The 17,987-nt window shown below is 44.6% G+C and overlaps 1 protein-coding gene across 3 annotated transcripts in view; it reads right to left on the bottom strand.

The window, feature by feature from the left end:
• The window catches only part of ABTB3 (ankyrin repeat and BTB domain containing 3), a 187,641-nt gene that overhangs the window by 45,399 nt on the left and 124,255 nt on the right, over positions 1-17,987 (bottom strand). For all 3 annotated transcript variants that reach the window (XM_055710670.1, XM_055710671.1, XM_055710672.1), the window contains exon 4: positions 11,950-12,102. In XM_055710670.1, the coding sequence (XP_055566645.1) occupies positions 11,950-12,102 (153 nt within the window). The remainder of the gene's footprint in view (positions 1-11,949; positions 12,103-17,987) is intronic.

The raw sequence follows: 17,987 nt of genomic DNA, 5'->3' as shown, positions 1-17,987 counted from the left end.
CAGCTGCAGCTGGCCATTTCCAGATGACTCTGGGCTGAAAAACGTGGTTCCTCAGCAAAGTGCAGCTATGGAAGGATCTAGACATCCTCTGAGGACTGCAGAGTTGTCTGCCACTATGAATCACTGCCTGTATTAAATCACTGCTTCATCATTTGTACTGAGGTATGTAACACCGATCTGAATAAAATGGGTCAAACTCGGTGCTGGCAGGAACAGGCAGAGCTCCACTGACGTCAGCCCAGCTCCGCGCATGCAAAATGATAGTTGATGATCTCCTCTTTAAAAATAAACAGCCAGATTTTGACCAGGGTTGCACACCCACACAAGGGAGGAAGGAGGAACAAGGACCTATCTCACCTATCCTGTATGGGCTGCCCAGATCTCTACTCTGGCACAGATTCAGAAATTACTTACTTCTCCATAAGTAACTCCACCATGATGGCTCTGGTCCCCTAAAAGCACATCAGTGCTGCTATAGCCAAGGAAGCTCATTAATTACAGCTGATATTGGCTATCAGCAAATCAGTACTTCTCAGTCAGCTAGGGGGATAAGGGTCTTGCTCCAAGGGCTCCGGGATGCCACAGCTGCACAAACACTGTAACAGTAACAGGGATGCAGGGGAGCACCTGGGCTGCACGGCTGCTGGGACACCAGCAGTGATGAAATGCGATCTAGACCAAGTACCACAAAGCAATAAACCACAACTTAGTACCACTAGCAGTGGTCCATTGCCCAAAAAGGACCCATCATGAGTGAGTTACAGCCCTGATTTATGGGACATAGCAAAGGAAGCTATACGGCAAAATCTGACAAAGATCATTGCCGGTGCCACCACTGTCATATGTTGACTAATAAAATGGATCGTGATCAAACTGGGGAGTTTAATAAAACACAAGCATGATGCAAGGGAAAGGAATGGATGATGCTTCAGAAGAGAAAACATAGCAATGTCTCAAAAAGTCAGAGAGATGAATGAGTAAAGGAAAAGGAGATTTAACACATACAGATAAAAAGCAGTGAAGAGACAGATCAAAAGTGATCAGGAACTACAAGTACAAAATAGGAGAGCACAGCCTCACTTTTAACATTGGAGAAAGCCAACTGAGAAGGCAGTACAGCAGACAGACCAAGCAGTCATGTTTCAAAATGAAAACTGAAAAATAAAAAAAAACCCAACCCCCAAATCCATCAAAAATCAACCCTAAGCCACCACGTCACTGCATTTGCTCCACAAGTCCTCCTTCATACCATTAATTGCATAATGTTGATTCCAAAAGAGCAGAGGGCCTCTGCTCCGTATTACACTGTGTAAAGGAGTGCTGCTCCACCACGGACACCATCCAAAATCACACATATTAAAGGATGCAAGACAGAAACAGGAGGATGGGAATAGGCACCCAGGCTTGACTCATTCAAGACTTCTTAACTTTGGACTGCAACAAATACACTGACAAGCTGTCAAGAGGTGGGAAAGGGATGGGAAGAAGCTTGAAAAATAAGGTTGACGAATGGTTAAGTCAGCTAAATATATAGGGTCACTTTTTAGAGTTGTGAAACTGTGCCTGCAAAGCAAGGGAAGCCAGTGTAAGCACAGACAGAGCTGGAAACCTCCCCAGCTGCACAGGTCACAGCCCTTTTGCCAAAGTCTTTGTGATCTTTCCAAGCACACAGGAGGCTGTCACTGGCCCAACTGTGGGATGTCCCCTCCAAGGCCACCTTGGTTCGTTGGCAGATTCTGCCAGCTGCCAGTGTTCACACAGGTTGTCCTTTCCTGAACACCTCACCCTGCAGAAAAGGTACTTTTTCATCAAAGGGACAGGGCAGGCTGATGGTAGAAGCAGAAGACCATAGGGGACCAACGCTCTTCCCTCCCTCTTCTCCCTAGGGACAGTCTCGGGATGGCAGGACTTCACCACCCCAGATGTTGGCTGGGTCAGGTGAACTTTCAGGTCCCCCAGAGGCGACACATTGACAAAGGCAGGACTGACCAGCATCCTTTGAGGGTGATGTCCTCTCTCAACAGACTGAGCCTATTTTAGATTTCCCTGTTCAGCAACCTGTGGAGCTGGATAGGCTCCTTGGCACAACCGCTGCTGTACACATGCTCCCACTTTCAGAGCTGAGAAATAACATGCCTGAATTAATAACATACACTGACCACAGTCCTTGTGCTCAACAGCAAATCTGCCCCTTTGATTGAGGCGTTCAATCACTCAGCCTGTAAGCTCCCTAACTGGTCCCTCCCTACCTTGAATCAAGCAAACAATTGCTTCTAGAAGTAAAAGGAAAAATAGAAATAGGTGAACTCTTCCTGCTTTTGTATCTGTAGCAAAGTTGTGACTGCATTTTTTAACTTACAATGTAATACAATTTTCTCCAAGTCTTCTTTTAATTCCTCACAGATATTGCTTCCACAGCAGTTATCTTCAAGATCATTAGTGTTGCCACTGCACATAATTAAACTTACTTTGCCTTTATATGGGAATGCCATGGTAACATTAACTATTTGCGAATGGTCACTGTCAAATGCTGCACGGTGACCATGACAATCATACTCTGAAATACTCAACCCTCTGCAAGGAATCAAAGATAATCTTCTTCATTTATAATGGCTCCTAGCAGTACAGCACATTATTTTTATCTTTTCCCAAACCCACATTACAAAAATATAATGCAGCATGTCTACAGCAATGGTTTAAATGCAAGTGGTTTGTTGGGGGGGGGTGTTTCATTTTCACTCTGACTGGCAGACAGAGTCTGTGCAGATCTTTAACAAGTTACTCATGGATTGAATGCATTTGGGAAAATGGATCATTCAAAGGCAAAGTGTTTCCATCATAACATAGACACAGCAGCTCTGTTACTACATAGTTTTTTAACTATTTGTTCTTTGGGAGGGGATTATTGCTATAGTCAGTAGTGGACAATTAAAAAGGAAAAAAAACCCCAATGCTCTGTAAAGAAACTCTGTAAAATAGAAGCAGGAATGTCTTAATCACGTTCTAAGCTATACATGCTGGCACAGCATACTAATAGTTGATTTAAAAGAAATGGAGTGCTGACTCCAATGAGCAGCAGCCCAAACGTTCCCCTCCACTGAAATGAACAGATCATCATCCTGATAACTAAGCACCAAACCCTTGTTTGTCCACCCAGGACTTGATCGCCAGCCCTTTCAATTAAAAGAATGATAATCTATTAATTAAGTCCATGTTTTTAGCTCTGTGGAGTTTATTCAGTCTGTCTCTGACCTAAATATGAACGAGGTCTTGAGTCAGAAATTATAGTTCAGCTGGTTGGAAGTCTGGAAGAAGTCATATTTTTGCCAGCAATATACATACATTTGCAATGCTGAATTTCTTGGGGTCAGGGATCACAGTTTTGATCTGGGTATGCACAGCCCATAGCACAACAGGGTCCTGTTTCTTGCCTGGGGCTCTTCAGTGAGACTACAGACACAAACGGCAATAACAGGAGCGGCAGACAATTTGACTTAAATTTGTGAGCACTCTTTTTTTTTTTTTTTTTTTTTAACGCGGTGCTTTAAAAGGGACTATAATTCTGATATTAATAGGACTCCAATATAAATACTATATTGAGACAATTATTTGCATTTTCAGTTTTAGAGAGGGAAACATAAGCACAGACATGTTGATCAAAGTAATGAAGAACACTACTTTTTAATACAGACATTAAGTATCTCCATTTACTTTAATCAGGAGCCAAATTAAGACAAGAAAATAAAAATACTACAGATATTTATTAGCCAACTTCTTATTCTTGTCAAAGGCCTGAGAATAAATTGGTTACAGATACTGGAAAATAAATGTAAAAAGTGGTGTGACTATCAAATCAAGACTCAAAATCTGTATTTCAAAACACTCTTTATATTACATTCCCATGTACATAAGCCAGGAACCATGTTCAGACATATTCTGACTTCAGATTTTGAACAAGGCCAACATATCATAGGAGAATTTGGGTCAGCTTCATCTTTCATATAAATAGGTAGCACAAGTATTCACTTAGGAGTGGAAGACAGTATGTTATCTGTATCCTGATTATTATATTCAGGAATGTGTATAGAGACAGAGCATATGAAACAGTAATGAACTTGCTTGCAATGGGAAAAACCCAGGAAGCTGGATCCTAAAGCCCATAAAAATACAAGTGTGTTCTGCCCGAAAAGTGAAGGAGAACATGAGGACAAGGTCCTCCACTTCAGTATTTTTTTTTATTACTGTTGTCTTCAAGCAGCCAGTTGGCAGGAGAAGTTGAGATTCACCTCAGGAAACCCGTGCTCTACCTTTTAAGTAATAAAATCTCCTTCATCCACTGGCACCATCTGCCCCAAGAGACTGCTGGATTTTGTCAAGTAGCTTGTTTGCTACTGCTCGCTGGTTTGCCATTTTGTGTCTAATTATGGCAATAGCCATGGCTGATGTTAAAGGAGTAGTGAAAATTTGTGGGAAGAACAAGGACATTCAAGGAGCCAGGCAAACACCAACCATCTCCACTTAAAAGTGGCTGTATGTAATTAAATAGCAGAATTTCTTAGTGATTTTTTACTCTCTCCCTCTCCAGAAACTCGGCCCCTTACACAGCACATTTTAAGAGAGAGCAAAGAGCAGTGGAAATATTTTTCTGCCTTCAAATCTCTATTTATTAAAGTCTATTTATATTTTCATGCTCTAGCACAGGCACAGGATTTCCATAAATAAAACATTAAATGCAACTCTTCCTCTTTCACTTTCAAGTTAGAATTGCATGTGCGGTATGGTATTACGATGACATGGCAAATGGTACAGACTGCTCTGAAAGAACAAAATAACACATCTGCCCTTTATGTTGCTGTACTTTTCCCTTTCCACAGTTTTAAGAAAACTCTCTAGAATGACCCAAGGATGCTCGCATGTTAAATAAGCTACACTCTTGAGGTTGATAATCCTATTTTCCTAGACTGCCTTCTTTTAAAAGGATGGTCCCTGACAGAAAAGCAGATTTAGGTATTCTCAGGCCAAGCCTAACTGGAAATTAGGACTTTTTTTCAATTAAAGACAAGTTTTCAAAGGCAGGCATTGCATTTGCCCAGAGACCTTTCTGAATCAGAGCTGTAAATGCAACTGGGAGCCCTGGCTACGGCTGCAATGGGGCAGTGGCTGCTGAAGCATATGGGGCTGGAGGGTTAATAAACCCAGTCCTACGCTGCAGCAAGGCTCAGATCCATCTACGCTTTCAGTTTGAACTTATGACTTGTTAACATTCACATATTCCTGTGTCCACACTGCCCTTTAAATAGTGTATTTTTCCTTCTGCGGTGTTTACTGTATTTCTAGAGAAGAGTCACACGTTCCCTCAGCACCCACTTTGCTCAGCTGAATGAGTCCCTTTCTTCTAGGCTTCCTTCATAAGAATGTTTTGTCAAAACTCAAACCACCCCAGCCCATTTCTCTCTACTGGGTCCAATGTGAATATTTTCTTGACTCGGACACAGGATTTGTGATTCCACATCACTTCCTACCACTTTCATGTACAGAGGCACCAATATTTTCCTCTTCCTACTGGAAATACTTCTCCCAATGCATCTTCAAAATGCATTTGGTTTGGGTTTTTTTTATGGCTGGGGAAAAATCCACTTTTGTGGTTTACAGCCATTCTGAGATGAAACACTGCTCTACAGTCTTTACCACCACCTTTCCAATACTCGGCTCCCAATATATATATCTTATGCTGCATATATAGTGTATATGTTACATATACACTGCACTATGATTTTTTCCAATTCATTTCCGCGTGTTTGCCTTCCATTTGTGGAAAATTGCATTTCATCCCATTTCTTTTGTCCCAGCCCTCAAGGTCATCCACTTTTTCCTGGATGATTTCCCAAACTTCCTCTGTCAGGACAATGCCTCTCAGCACCATGGCATCAGCAAATTTTAACTTCATGAGCACACTGCTAAGATTTGTGCCAAAACCCTTTCTGAAAATTAAAAAATACCGGTTCTTATGAGTGAGAGCTGAAGATCTCTGCTTGTAACCCTATCACAGCCAATGCAGCCCTTGCTACCTCTCTCGTGAAGCCAGCCCCTGCTCACTTTCCAATTCCCTTACTAACCCCATCTTCTCCATCCTAACTAATAGCTCCCTGCATGGACTGCATCAAATTGTTCACTCAAGTCCAAACAGATGAAATCTACTGAATTTCCTTGGGGTAGAAAATCAGTTATCTTATCAAAAAGTTATTGGATTAGTCTGGCAAGATCTATCTTTAGAAAATCTGTGTCACATTTTATCCCATTTTTCCCTTGACAACATGTCTTTAATCAGTCTTTGCCTGAAAAAACATTCAAAGGCCTTGCACTAACAGCCTGGAATTTTCCTTGGATCATTTTTCATCCTTTTCAAACATTGGGCATTACTATTATTAATCCTTAGAGATATGGCACTACTCCAGGCTTTGTTAAAAATATTTCCCTCTGACCCTCTGATTTTGTGAGGCAGCTCTTTCTCATCGCTGGGATAGAGGTTATTGGCTCACCTCAATTTGAGTGCATTAAGCTGCACAGTTTGCTCTCCTTTTGATTATTGTTTTTCCATTTTCATAACCTTGTTGCTATTATTTGGTTTTCCTTTTTCCCCCAGGGTTTTCTTCCCAAAAACAAAGGCAAAGTATTCACTTAAGTTCTTGGGTGATGGCCTCTGCTGGCACTGATGCGCACCTCTCACAGGTGCCTCTTCAAGGCCAGCACCTGCAGACACCAATTTCACCTCTGCATCCCAGGAAGAGATGAGCAAAGCGTGCATGCCCATGGTCACAGGCAGAGCTAAGACCCAGACTCACGGCCAGGCAAAGAAGAAAAGGGATATTTGCTGCATTCGCTGTACACGAGCCCAGCACCACCAGGGAACCCAGCCATAACTCCACAATGCTGCTGAGGTGTATGAGCAAGTGATTAAAGGGGACCACGTTATGGCTCTCCATCTGTGCACAGGCACAAGCCCTGTCACACCAGCTCCTGCTCTCACCAGCTCTGCCCCGACCAGCAGCAATGCTACCACCTCCAACTAAACCTGACCGAAACGTAAGCAGGGGCTCTGACTGCACCAGTGGGGTTGGCATGCAAGCCCCACTGCCTAGCTCTGTCCTCCAGCGTCCCCCCAACAACCAGCGATTGCAAACAAGGGACTGTGACGCTTCTCACGGGCACTCTGTGGTACCAGAGCCTGAGGGGTCTCCACAGGTTGTACGTCAATGCAGGATGAAGCAAGAGGAAGACAGACCCCTGTGGGACTCCACCTGCGAGGAGCCTGGCAGCAAAAATGCCATTTCCCGTTGCTGCCCTTTGGGTACAGCTGCCAAAAAGGACTTCAGAACTCTACAGAATTGTCCCAGGCTCCTTGTGCCACAGTGTGGCACATGCCTCCGTGTGTGGCTGTGGTGGACAGTAATGAATACCACAGGGAGCAACCTCAGTCTGCACCATACAAGAGAAAGGCACAAGCCTTTTCACCTATGGATAAGAAGAAACCACTCCTCAAGATGAGTGAACTCTGCTTCTTCTTCAAATCCCAGCCAGGAACTTTGCAGCCTACTAGGCAAGGGCACAGGGGACACTGACAGCCTCACAGGCAAATGCTTCTGGGACATCTTGGTGCCATGGGAGACACATCTGGTGTTCCTCTTCATTCAGACACCAGGAAGGTCCCTTGACATAGGCTAGGTCAGCAACCCCGCTGGGCATTTCTTCCCCAGCCAAGTGGGGATCAGATGTCCAGCTGGGATGTTTGGGGTTCAGGAGCCAGAATCCCACCCTCAGACAGTGCAAGCTGGAATCTGCGGATATGCCTCTTCCTGCATCACTGGAAGTACCACGACTGAAGATGCTGCCCAGCTGATTCCCTTCAGCAGAGCACGGAGCCCTTCTCAGGGGGAAGGGGGCTGCTTTCCGAGCCCAGAAACATCTGAGAAAAGTGGATTTCCCAGAGAAACCGGATAGGGGATGACTTGGAATCAGAGGTCTGAGGTAATGCTGAGGGCATAAAAAAAATGCTTCAAATGACACATGGGAATCACCCTTTGTAGAGGGGAATTGCACTCACATCTCCAAGACTGTGGATTTTTCTTCAATTTTTGCTGATTCTGGATATGAGAATGAACATGCGTGCACACAAACTAGACTATATCCCTCCTTAATGACTGACTGACCAGAATACAGACCTTTATCCAGTCAGGTGCAGAAGTGACCAGGTAACAACAGTCCCCCACATGACAACACCACCTCTCGGGTCAGTTTGTTCTGGCATCTTTACGTCCTCCAGGATTGCCATAATATACTGCAACTAGAAATGAAGCCACTGACCCTGATAAAAAGCACGGCAGTCTTTGTGCTGAGCCATACAGGATGCTTCTCCCTTGCTCTATTTCCCTGCCATCAGCCTCTAGTCCCCAGATATAGTCATCCATTAGCAATCCTCCCCACCACGTCTAACACACTGGTTGTTTTTTGTTTTTTTTTTTAAACAAACTTCCCACAGAATGGAGGAAGGAAAGACATGCAAAGAGCTTCTTGCGTTTAGGCGGGGCAAGGGGAAAGGTACCCCTTGCAGATGTGATGATGATGAGCAGCCAAAACAATGCATCTGTTTGCAGCCAGCCAGACCCAGTGCAGACTGAGAAGTGATACATACTACCTTATTGCAGCAGAAAGGGAGGTCGACACAGTTTTTACCATCATGCTCCTTTTTGGCAACAAATTACCTTAATCCCTGATGCCTTCATCAGTAAAAGGTCTGGAGCAGAGTGCAGAGCACCCACCGTCACCAGATTCAGGCCAGCAGAGAGCTTCCTTGCACACAGTTCTCTACTGACTACATCCAGCTGCTTCAGGCGGCCCAACAGAGCCTGGGTACAGGCAAGGCTTTATTTAAGTCTGGTCTCCCAGTATGACAAAGAATATTGTGGACACAACTCGGGCTTCCACCTCCGCTAGCTGCTGGGCATCCAGAAGTCAACTCATCTGTGAAACCTACCTTCTTGCAAAAGGTGGAGACAACTGGTCTGTCTAAAGCTTCCGCCCCTGGGGGAAGGTGAACATTTATATCCCTGCTTATCTCCCAAGGCTGGGGAAAGGGAAGAAACTTTCTGGCATGTCTGCTGCTGTAAAATGAAAAGAGATCAGGAAGGAGACAGGCAGCTCCTGCCTGATTGCAGCTTCCCTCACTCCTCTACCCAGAGCAAGAGCGGCCCCCCTTTCAGGAGATGAAAATATTGCACGAAATTACGGTGATGGATTTTTAAAAAAGGATCAGAGGAGGGAAGAAAGAGCGGAAGTATTGGAATGAAAGGCAGAAAGAATGCAGGGATGATTTACAAAGCCACATATTGGGAACCTCACTGCTGAAGTATGTGATTGTGCTGTGAAGTGTCACAAGAATCTGCTGGGAGACCTCCATGCTGTAGTTCAGATAAGAAATTGAACATTTGGTTTTTATCTGAACTGATCCTGAACTCCATAGCCTTTGAGATCCTGCCAATCTCTCCCTCTCCTTCTCCCTGTATGCATGGCTTTCAGCGTGCAAGCTGATTTTGTTTTGTGAGTTTGCAATGACAGGTTGTGAATCAACACCACAGAATGATGCAATTTCACATGGGACCATGGGAACTTTTGGGTTCAGGTCTCTATATTACAGGTACTAAAGACAGCTAAGAAAAGCCTAGCAATTTAACCAGTTTCAAGGTAATGCTTATTAAGCCGCTTCTATAAAAGTCACAATATATATCAAGCTAACTGCATTTAAAATCCTCCAGCTGTCATCCATCACACAGCTTATTTGAAAAGCCATCCCCCGGCAAAGTTGTTGTATTTTCTCTCCTCCCCCCGTAGGGGGAATTTATGGAATTGATGCTTGCTGAGGAGTTGATAGCTGGAAACACTCCTTCCCTAACGAAATGCCTAGATAGTAGGCATGAAAGGCTGGCGCTTGCCTTAGTGGAAATGGTAAGTGCTGAGGGTCTGCACTGAATACAAATAAAAAATTACAAGTGCAAAGTTTCAAATTAACATCCTGATCTCTTACATTATTCTTCAGAAAAGGTTGGTCCTTCCTTTGATCTCAGGATTTCAGGCAGCCGGGGTCTTATTTGCAGCTACGCAAAGAACCTGCTGCACTAACTGGCAGAAGGCACAGACCTTAAAATAAAGCCCAAAGTATGCAGGCACTCCTTTGCAGACCTCTGCAGAACTCACAACAGAGTGAGACTGTCATCTTGGGACATCAGTGTGTGAATCAGGCCATTGTCAAATAAGGGCACATAGTGAAGCCTGGCCACTTTAAAATCCAGATTTTTGTCTCAGGAATGATTTCTCTTTTCATTCCCAACTGATTAATTCCAGGCAACACTCTTCAGGCTCATTCCCACTTTAAGACAAGCAGGACAACAGCAACCACTTCTATTTTTTATTAAATGAATTCTTGATGGCAACTTTAAACGAAGTGCTGATTTGTTCCTCATAATTAATAAATTTTTTTGCAGCGTAATAAAACTATCCTCAACTTCAAATGCTTTTGAAACTCCTGGAAAATTGTCATGGCATCACATATACACACACACACACTTGGACAAAATACAACTTTAAGAATGGTATATTGTGTTTTTTAATCCACAGATATTTAACTGTATCTACCTTAATTTTTAAGATAGAGGCTGTAGAGTAGAAACATTATTGCCTTATTTGCAATCCTATCTAAATACTGGAATAGGTATCAAATTAATTGTGCCTTTTCAAAACCAAGTCCTAGGTCTTCAGAAAGTGTGTAGTACCTGTAAGTCCTGACATTTCAGTAGGGACACAGAACGCTGCACTTCTGGAAACAAGGGCCAAGATGATCACACGAAAGGAAAGCAATTAAAGCCAAGATTTGAAATCTGAAACGCTCAAGATTTTGCCTTTGAAATTCAACATATTTCTTCAATTAAATATTGAAAAGCAGGGACTATAAAAAGCCTATGCAAGTATTATACTCTCTGGTGAAAGAGCATGTCAAGGCCAGAGTCAACACAAGGCAGCTGCTCCGATGCAGCTTGTCACAGCTAATCATGTAGATCACCCCTCTGCTTTCTGTGTTGCAAGAAAGAATGCACGTACTGCTGTATGAAAAGGCAGACTGCTGAAAATTGGGGTTTATGTACAGATTTGTGAAGAAATAGCAGTGAGCAATTTCTACTTTGGCAGGTTCAGAGTGCCTTTTCATATAAAAAATCAAAACTAAATATATTTTTGACTCTAGAACAGCCCTAGATCATGCTTTTATACATGTACGTAATAATAAGGCAAAACAGACACTAAAAACATATCCTGACAATGAATACTTTAAGACTTCATTAGAAAACCAAAAGGTCATATCTGATACATGAAAAAGTCAAATTATCTAGGCTGACATTTACAACTACTTTGAACCGACATTAGCATGACAAATACAATTTTACTGCAAGAGGTAGTCTTACCTATAAGTTTAAATGGCCCTTTAAGCATTAATGCTGAAAACAAAGCCATGAAAAAATATCTGCAGCCCTGCCAATTACATTCCCGTATTTTATAGCAAAGCAACGTGAAGCAGACAATTAGCAGAATTTCAGTCCCTCATTAGCAAGCAGAACCTTGTAAGTAAGAGAAAAAACCAAACAACCACTATACAAGCTCTGACGAACAGATTACAGACTTGATCCAGCTGTGAGATATTCAGGCACCCATTACCATGCAACCAGCTTAGCCACGGATGTGAGCAAATACCAGGAGCCGATTTTGCAACACACACAGTGACAAGCCTGAGCATCCATGCACCTCTCAAGGCAATAACACAGTCCCTCTGCCTGCTGGCTTGCTTGCTGTCACTAGGAAAGAGACACACGTTTATCACAAAGCAGCCGATTTTTTTGGTGGACTTACTTTAATTGTCGAGGTTCGCAGTCAACTCCCGGCAGTAAGAGCCTCGCTGCCTGCCGTACGTCATCGCTGTCCACCGAGAAACTGCGACGGTGCCCCGCGTGAGCCACGGCAACTCGTATCCACTCCATCAGGGGAGGCAGTACAATGAACGGCCTGGGAAAGCACAGAGACATGAATGCTACAGTGCACTAGCATCAAAATAACAGGTAGAGAGAGCGAGAGAGCAGGGGGGTGCGTGTGTGTGTATGGATGTGAGAATATATATATATACGGAGAGAGAGAAGGGTGCAAGCAAAACGAAAGCATGGGAGAGCAAACCAGCTCAGCAAATTTCAAGCAGCTCTAAATCAAGATGTCTCGCCCTGTCTGTGGAGCAGGATTATTTGAAAAGTGAGATTTATGAGCCATGCTCATTTACAGGGCTTCTGCGAGGTCAGTGCACCTGCCTGGCTAGCCCTCCCACCACCCCATCCTTTGCACAGTGTATCCCAAAAAGAGGGCAAAACCCTGGCACAGGACTGTGTCCTGCTCTGGCTCATGCTCCAGGTACACACCCCGGCCACGGGAGAGGGGATGCCCCCACGCCAAGATGCCAGGGATAGAGAGGTGATGCCCAAGGAAGTCTCCAGGATCTCCTATTGATGCCATGCGCACCTCGCACTGAAAGCACGGACCTTTGCAACTGATCCTGCTGTGCCAGTGTCAGAAATCAGACTGTTTTGTTTCACTTTTAGCGCTATCAAGCCACTACACCTTCAGGTACCAACTGTTGTGTCACCTGAGCAAAAATACACAAAACCACCCCCTAGAGTGGATAGTGGGACTCAGCCACAGCCCCAACTTGAGCAAAGTGTGGACACTATCAGACATGGTCCTTCACTCCACAAGACCTGGGCAGTCCCACGTCCTAAAAAGAGCTGCCCAAGCCTTAGATGAAGCACACAGCATTGTTTGCCTTGTCTATGCTAAAAATTATTTGGGGACCAAGAGAAAAATGCCAAACCTTAAATGAGAACCAGAGACTTAAGTCCCAGTTTGGAGATAAAAATAAAATATCTGCAGCTGAACACCTTGGAAGGATGCTGCCTGTTAAATCAAGGTGGACAACATCCCCAGACCAACTCAGGCTGCAGCAACTGCTCTCCTGTCCTCAGCAGGTTTTTGTGTCTGCTTCATCACCTAGCTGGGGTGTCCAGAATGGGTGTCTCTTCCACAGCTGTAAACAGAAGACAAAGTCTGTGTGGGGAAGGGATGAAGAAGGGTAGAAGAAAACCCTCTTCATAACAATATACTATAAAATTCTAAAAATTGTAGAATTGTTAAAAAATAATAATTGTGTCCAAGAGCTACTTGAAAACTATGCTGGAAGTCCTGTGTTTAGACAGGACTGCTTAAAAGTATTTAGACACATTGACTGTTTCATCCTCACTGTAAAGACTGTAGCTGAGAGATGTTAACAGAGACTGCTATAACATTAAAAAAAACCCCAAAACACACAAACAACAAAAAAAAAAAGATACAAAACCTTTAAATTACTACTGTCCTCAAGGAATGCCTGTAATTAATATGCTCTTAACTTCTTAGCCTGAACCTTCTTTTGTCTCATTTCCTATGTGGCTCCCTTTCCCCTCTTCTTTAATTGTGTATTCCCTCCGTTTATTAGCTCAGTACATCATTCTAATACTGGTGATGTTCCTACTAGTGCAGCATCATCCCCTACTTTTGCTCCCTTCCCTTCTCCCACTCCTTTTTATTCAATATTGCTTTCCCTTACTTGCTTTTCCTTCTGTGGTCCCTTTTCATAGAGAAGGAAGAAAAAAAAGCCAAACACCCAGAATCTGGATTAGGTGCCCAGTGGGGCACCTAATTTACATTTTAAGTACATAACTTTACTCCAAAAGGATATACCCTGAAAAAATGTAGTTAAGATGATGTTGATTCTGGAATATCCTTCTCCTATTTATAGCTTTTTATGCCATTTATTTCTCTTTTGAAGACTTGACTTTACATAGCTCTGATATTAATATTCTTGAAGAGGGATGAGATATTTCAAAAGCGCAAAGGACAGAGAAGCCCTGAGGCCACTAACTTTCCCTAGGACGCTGGGTTCCCAAATCTCACGGGTGCTTAAATGAATAATCTCTTTTTGAAATATGACATCTTTGGCTGACTTGCCACTTTCATCATTATTCTATTCAAACACATCACCATCACCTCAAGACCAGGCTGCATTTGTTTCCAAGGCTTTTCGCTCTCCCCAGACCTGCTGAAGCAATATAAGGAGGCAGATAAGGACAGAACATCATCTCCCACGGCTCTGGTGAAATGATTTCCATAACCCAGCTCATTTGCCATGATGGCAGCAGCAGTCAGAGGAGGAAGAGGGGAGAAGCAGGGGTGTATCTGCTCCTGGAAGGTGACCTGCTTCCCAGTCACCTGCGACATGTGTCATCAGAGCAGAAGGGACCTTCTCTCAGGGCACTAAGTAGCTGGGGACAAGTGATCGGTGGGAGTTGTTTTCATCACTTGCTGAGCAAACAGTGGAAAGGGAGCTGCAAATCACACCCGAAGTGTAAAAATGCATGTAGTTACCCACAAAACTTGGTGCTAGGAAAACAATTAAAGGGAAACTCAGTTCTAGGTTATGGTTTGCGTGAGCAAACGCAATCTGGATCAGAGAAATTAAGATAGGCTTGTATGTACAGAGCCTTCCTATAACATCCACTGGGCAAACAGAAAAGCAGAGCGCCGCAGCTGAACAGGGGACTTTGGGGTTCACACTTTATCTTCCTCTTGTGCAGGTCAAAACCTCAACCAGCACAAAATCTGCACCACCACGGCACAGAGCAGAGCAAATAAAATTATTTACAGGAACTATGGTAATTGCAATACAAAATTGCATTTTTTTTTCTTTCCTGGTCTGGCGAACTGCAACAGAGAAATAGAAATGAATGTGGCTATTTGGTGCAATAAATCCCAAAAGGGAAGATAATCGGTGTTCCGTGGAAGCAGAAGGATTTTCTCCAAAGGCTAATTACAGTCCGTACAAGAGGACATGGAGTTGGCTGAGAGTACATTACATTCCTTTTTCCAAGGCAAAAAAAATCATCACTGCATATCTGAGCACGTCAGTGAACTTGTATTTTGAGAAGAGAACCAAATATGGCTGAGTGCAATAGGTTAAAAATACCCTTCAAGAGCCTATACACCACGTGAGGATGATTTTTTTTTTAAATACTGTTTGTGTGCCAAAGTAGAAAGAGGAACATGAAGTTATAGGGGTGTGACAACCCACAAGACAATGTGACATCAATAAGAAACATTTCACTTTACAAACTACACCGTGTGAAAATGGGTTAGAAGAATGCATCATGGCACTGGTGTGTACATTGATTTACCTCTGGTACAAGGGCAGGTAACAAACAGGAGAGTTCAGTACTTTTGTGTTTCCAGAGCAGACACACAGCAGGTAAGTCACCTAGTTACATGCTTTGGAAGCACACACCTTAGCTAAATTAATCTAACCATGGTAGGACCGTGCTGCTGGGCTTCACTGCCTGAAGGATATGGAAAGTCAAGAGCAGCTCAACTGCTGCAGAAGCACCTTACTGAGATGCGAGTCAGCAAGTGCTCTGTCATCCTCCTCCAGCCCATCTCTGTACCTATGCTTAACTTCAGGCATGTGCTCCCAGCCTCTTTAATTCGCTGTGATTCAAAGCTAAGCATGAGCTTAAGTAATGTCCCAAAAAAAGATCGTCTTTGTCACAGGCTCATATTTTCCTGCGCTGTCATCGAAGGGGAAAAACATGCCGGACCAAGATGCAGGGAGCGGTCTCTGCACAGAGCAATCCCCATCCCACAGAAAAGAGCTGGGACAGGGAGGGAAGGGATGGGGAAGGCTAACAAAAAGCAGATCCCAAAGTGCTGGACCTTTCTGGGCACTGTCCCCCCAGGCTTCAGGCAAGGGGACAGCCAGATCCCCTTGGAGCATGCCCTCCCCAGGTCCCTACTTCAACAACAAAGGGAATTATAAATGCCCCACAAACCCTCACATTCCTGGTTCCTCTCTCCACACAGCATCCCTCCCTGTTCCCTCCTGCCATGCAGCACCTCTCTACATCTATTTTGGGACAGTTTGGGGACCCACATGCTCCTTTGCCTTGCAGACATCTGCAGGCAATACCCAGCTGGCACCCCTCCACAAGGAATAACCACTTGCCTTCCTCTCCCATCCCAGCTATCAGATGTCCATCTCCACATCATCCTCAGACATGGCAGCTCCCCACCGGCACCCACTCACGCCTATCCCCAGCACCCTCCTTCCAGACTGGGGCCAACAACCCCCCCATGCCCAACTGGAGGTCAAACCTATCTCATTTTTTGCAGGGCTGGTGTCTCTGGGGCTCTTCCAAGTTACAAAACGGCTCATCGGAAAGCAGGTATCATTGGGGGGAGGGATGGGGGGAATGGGACGGACACACATGACACCTAAACATAACGCATAACCCACTCCAATCAAGCTTAACCACATGAGGGATTGCCTAAAACCTGCGCTCCTCCAAAGATACAAGCAGCAGAACTGGGCTGCCCACCATTCCATGCTTGGCCTGCTGGCACACAGAGATATTAGAAGTCCCATCATGCATATGCAACAGCTCAGGCTTTTTCATCATCGTTGTTGTTATTATTATCCTCAGCAGCAGCAGCACTATACCTGTATACAAACAGGAGGAACAGTGAGCTGCAAAAGCATGAAAAATATGCACTATAAAATGCAACAGGATGCTTTGTTATTTTCGCGTGTGTCTGTGAGGAGTGCAATGAAGCTCCTTTCTGGACACTGCCTGCTGTGATGCTGGAGTCACAAAGCACTAGGGTCAGCACTCCAAGAAATCCCAGCTCCCAAGAACACCTTGCTGTTCCCAGTAACCCCGGGCCCTGGATTTTCCCTGTCCCTACCACCTCTGCAGGGTGCAGGTTCCCTGTTGCTCACTGACTGTGGCTTCACGGTCCACCTTGCTGCCCCGTCCTTCAAGGGCTGGGCCACCACGCACACCCACCCTCTTCTCCTTGATTTCCCAGCACCTTAAGCAGTTCTTCCTCTCCTCAGTCGCTCCCTCTGCCTTGCAGAGTAACCCACCCTTTTGGCAGGACCCCCTGCACGAAAGCAGTGTCCTGCCTTACTCTCTCCCAGTCTCCACTATGGAGGTGACCCCTTCCGAGCTCCCCTGGGACAGGTGACTCCCTAACAATTTTTGCCAGGCAACGAGAATCCCAAACGAGGGACTACCTGTCACCTTCTCCAGCATACAGCCTTCAACTGCCTTCCTGATGGCACACTCCTCACCAGGCTCAGTCCTCCTCCACTGCTGTGGCTCACAAACCCCGGACAGGCCACCAAGCCCTTGTTCACAGCAGAGCCTGCAGTGTGCTCCAGGACCAGGAGCTCATCAACTGCGCACAAGAGATTTCCCCAAATAATCACAGTGCTCAAAGAAAATAATCATCATTTCAAGTGCAGCCTCTCTGTTTCCAGGGGTACTTCACATTCCTTTTCAGATGCTGAGCCTTGCCCTGCCATGCACACACACTCATGGCATATATTAAATCAACCACCACGGAGAGGACTGGCTCCATGGTCTGCATCACAACGGGAATGGGACAAATACCCAAGGGCTAATCCTGTTCAGATGTGAATTCTCACAGGTGCCTCATGTTGTCCCTTCCTCAGTTTCACCAGCTCTGAGTGGACACAGCTGTATAGACCAGACCTTCATTTAACTTAAGCACCTTATCTATGGTTGAATTATTAGAATTGCTTTGGATGACTTCTGTTTGCCGGGTCCTTTAGCTACTGAAGAGGATGCTGTTGTGATAGGCATTGAGTTTCTTCACTTACTCCAGCCAAGGAGTGGTGACTGCAAACCTTTGTGGCAATGGCAGCCAAAGTGCTACAGGCAGGTCACTGCTGTTTAAAATTGCAAAAGCAATCCAGTAAGAGTTAGCGGTGCTTCTGAGAAGCATAAGGCTACACTTTT

Source organism: Falco cherrug, chromosome 5 (assembly GCF_023634085.1).
Source record: "Falco cherrug isolate bFalChe1 chromosome 5, bFalChe1.pri, whole genome shotgun sequence".
NCBI classification, from domain to species: domain Eukaryota; kingdom Metazoa; phylum Chordata; class Aves; order Falconiformes; family Falconidae; genus Falco; species Falco cherrug.
Note: the sequence above shows the minus strand (reverse complement) of the source record. Positions and strands in the feature narration are given on the sequence as shown.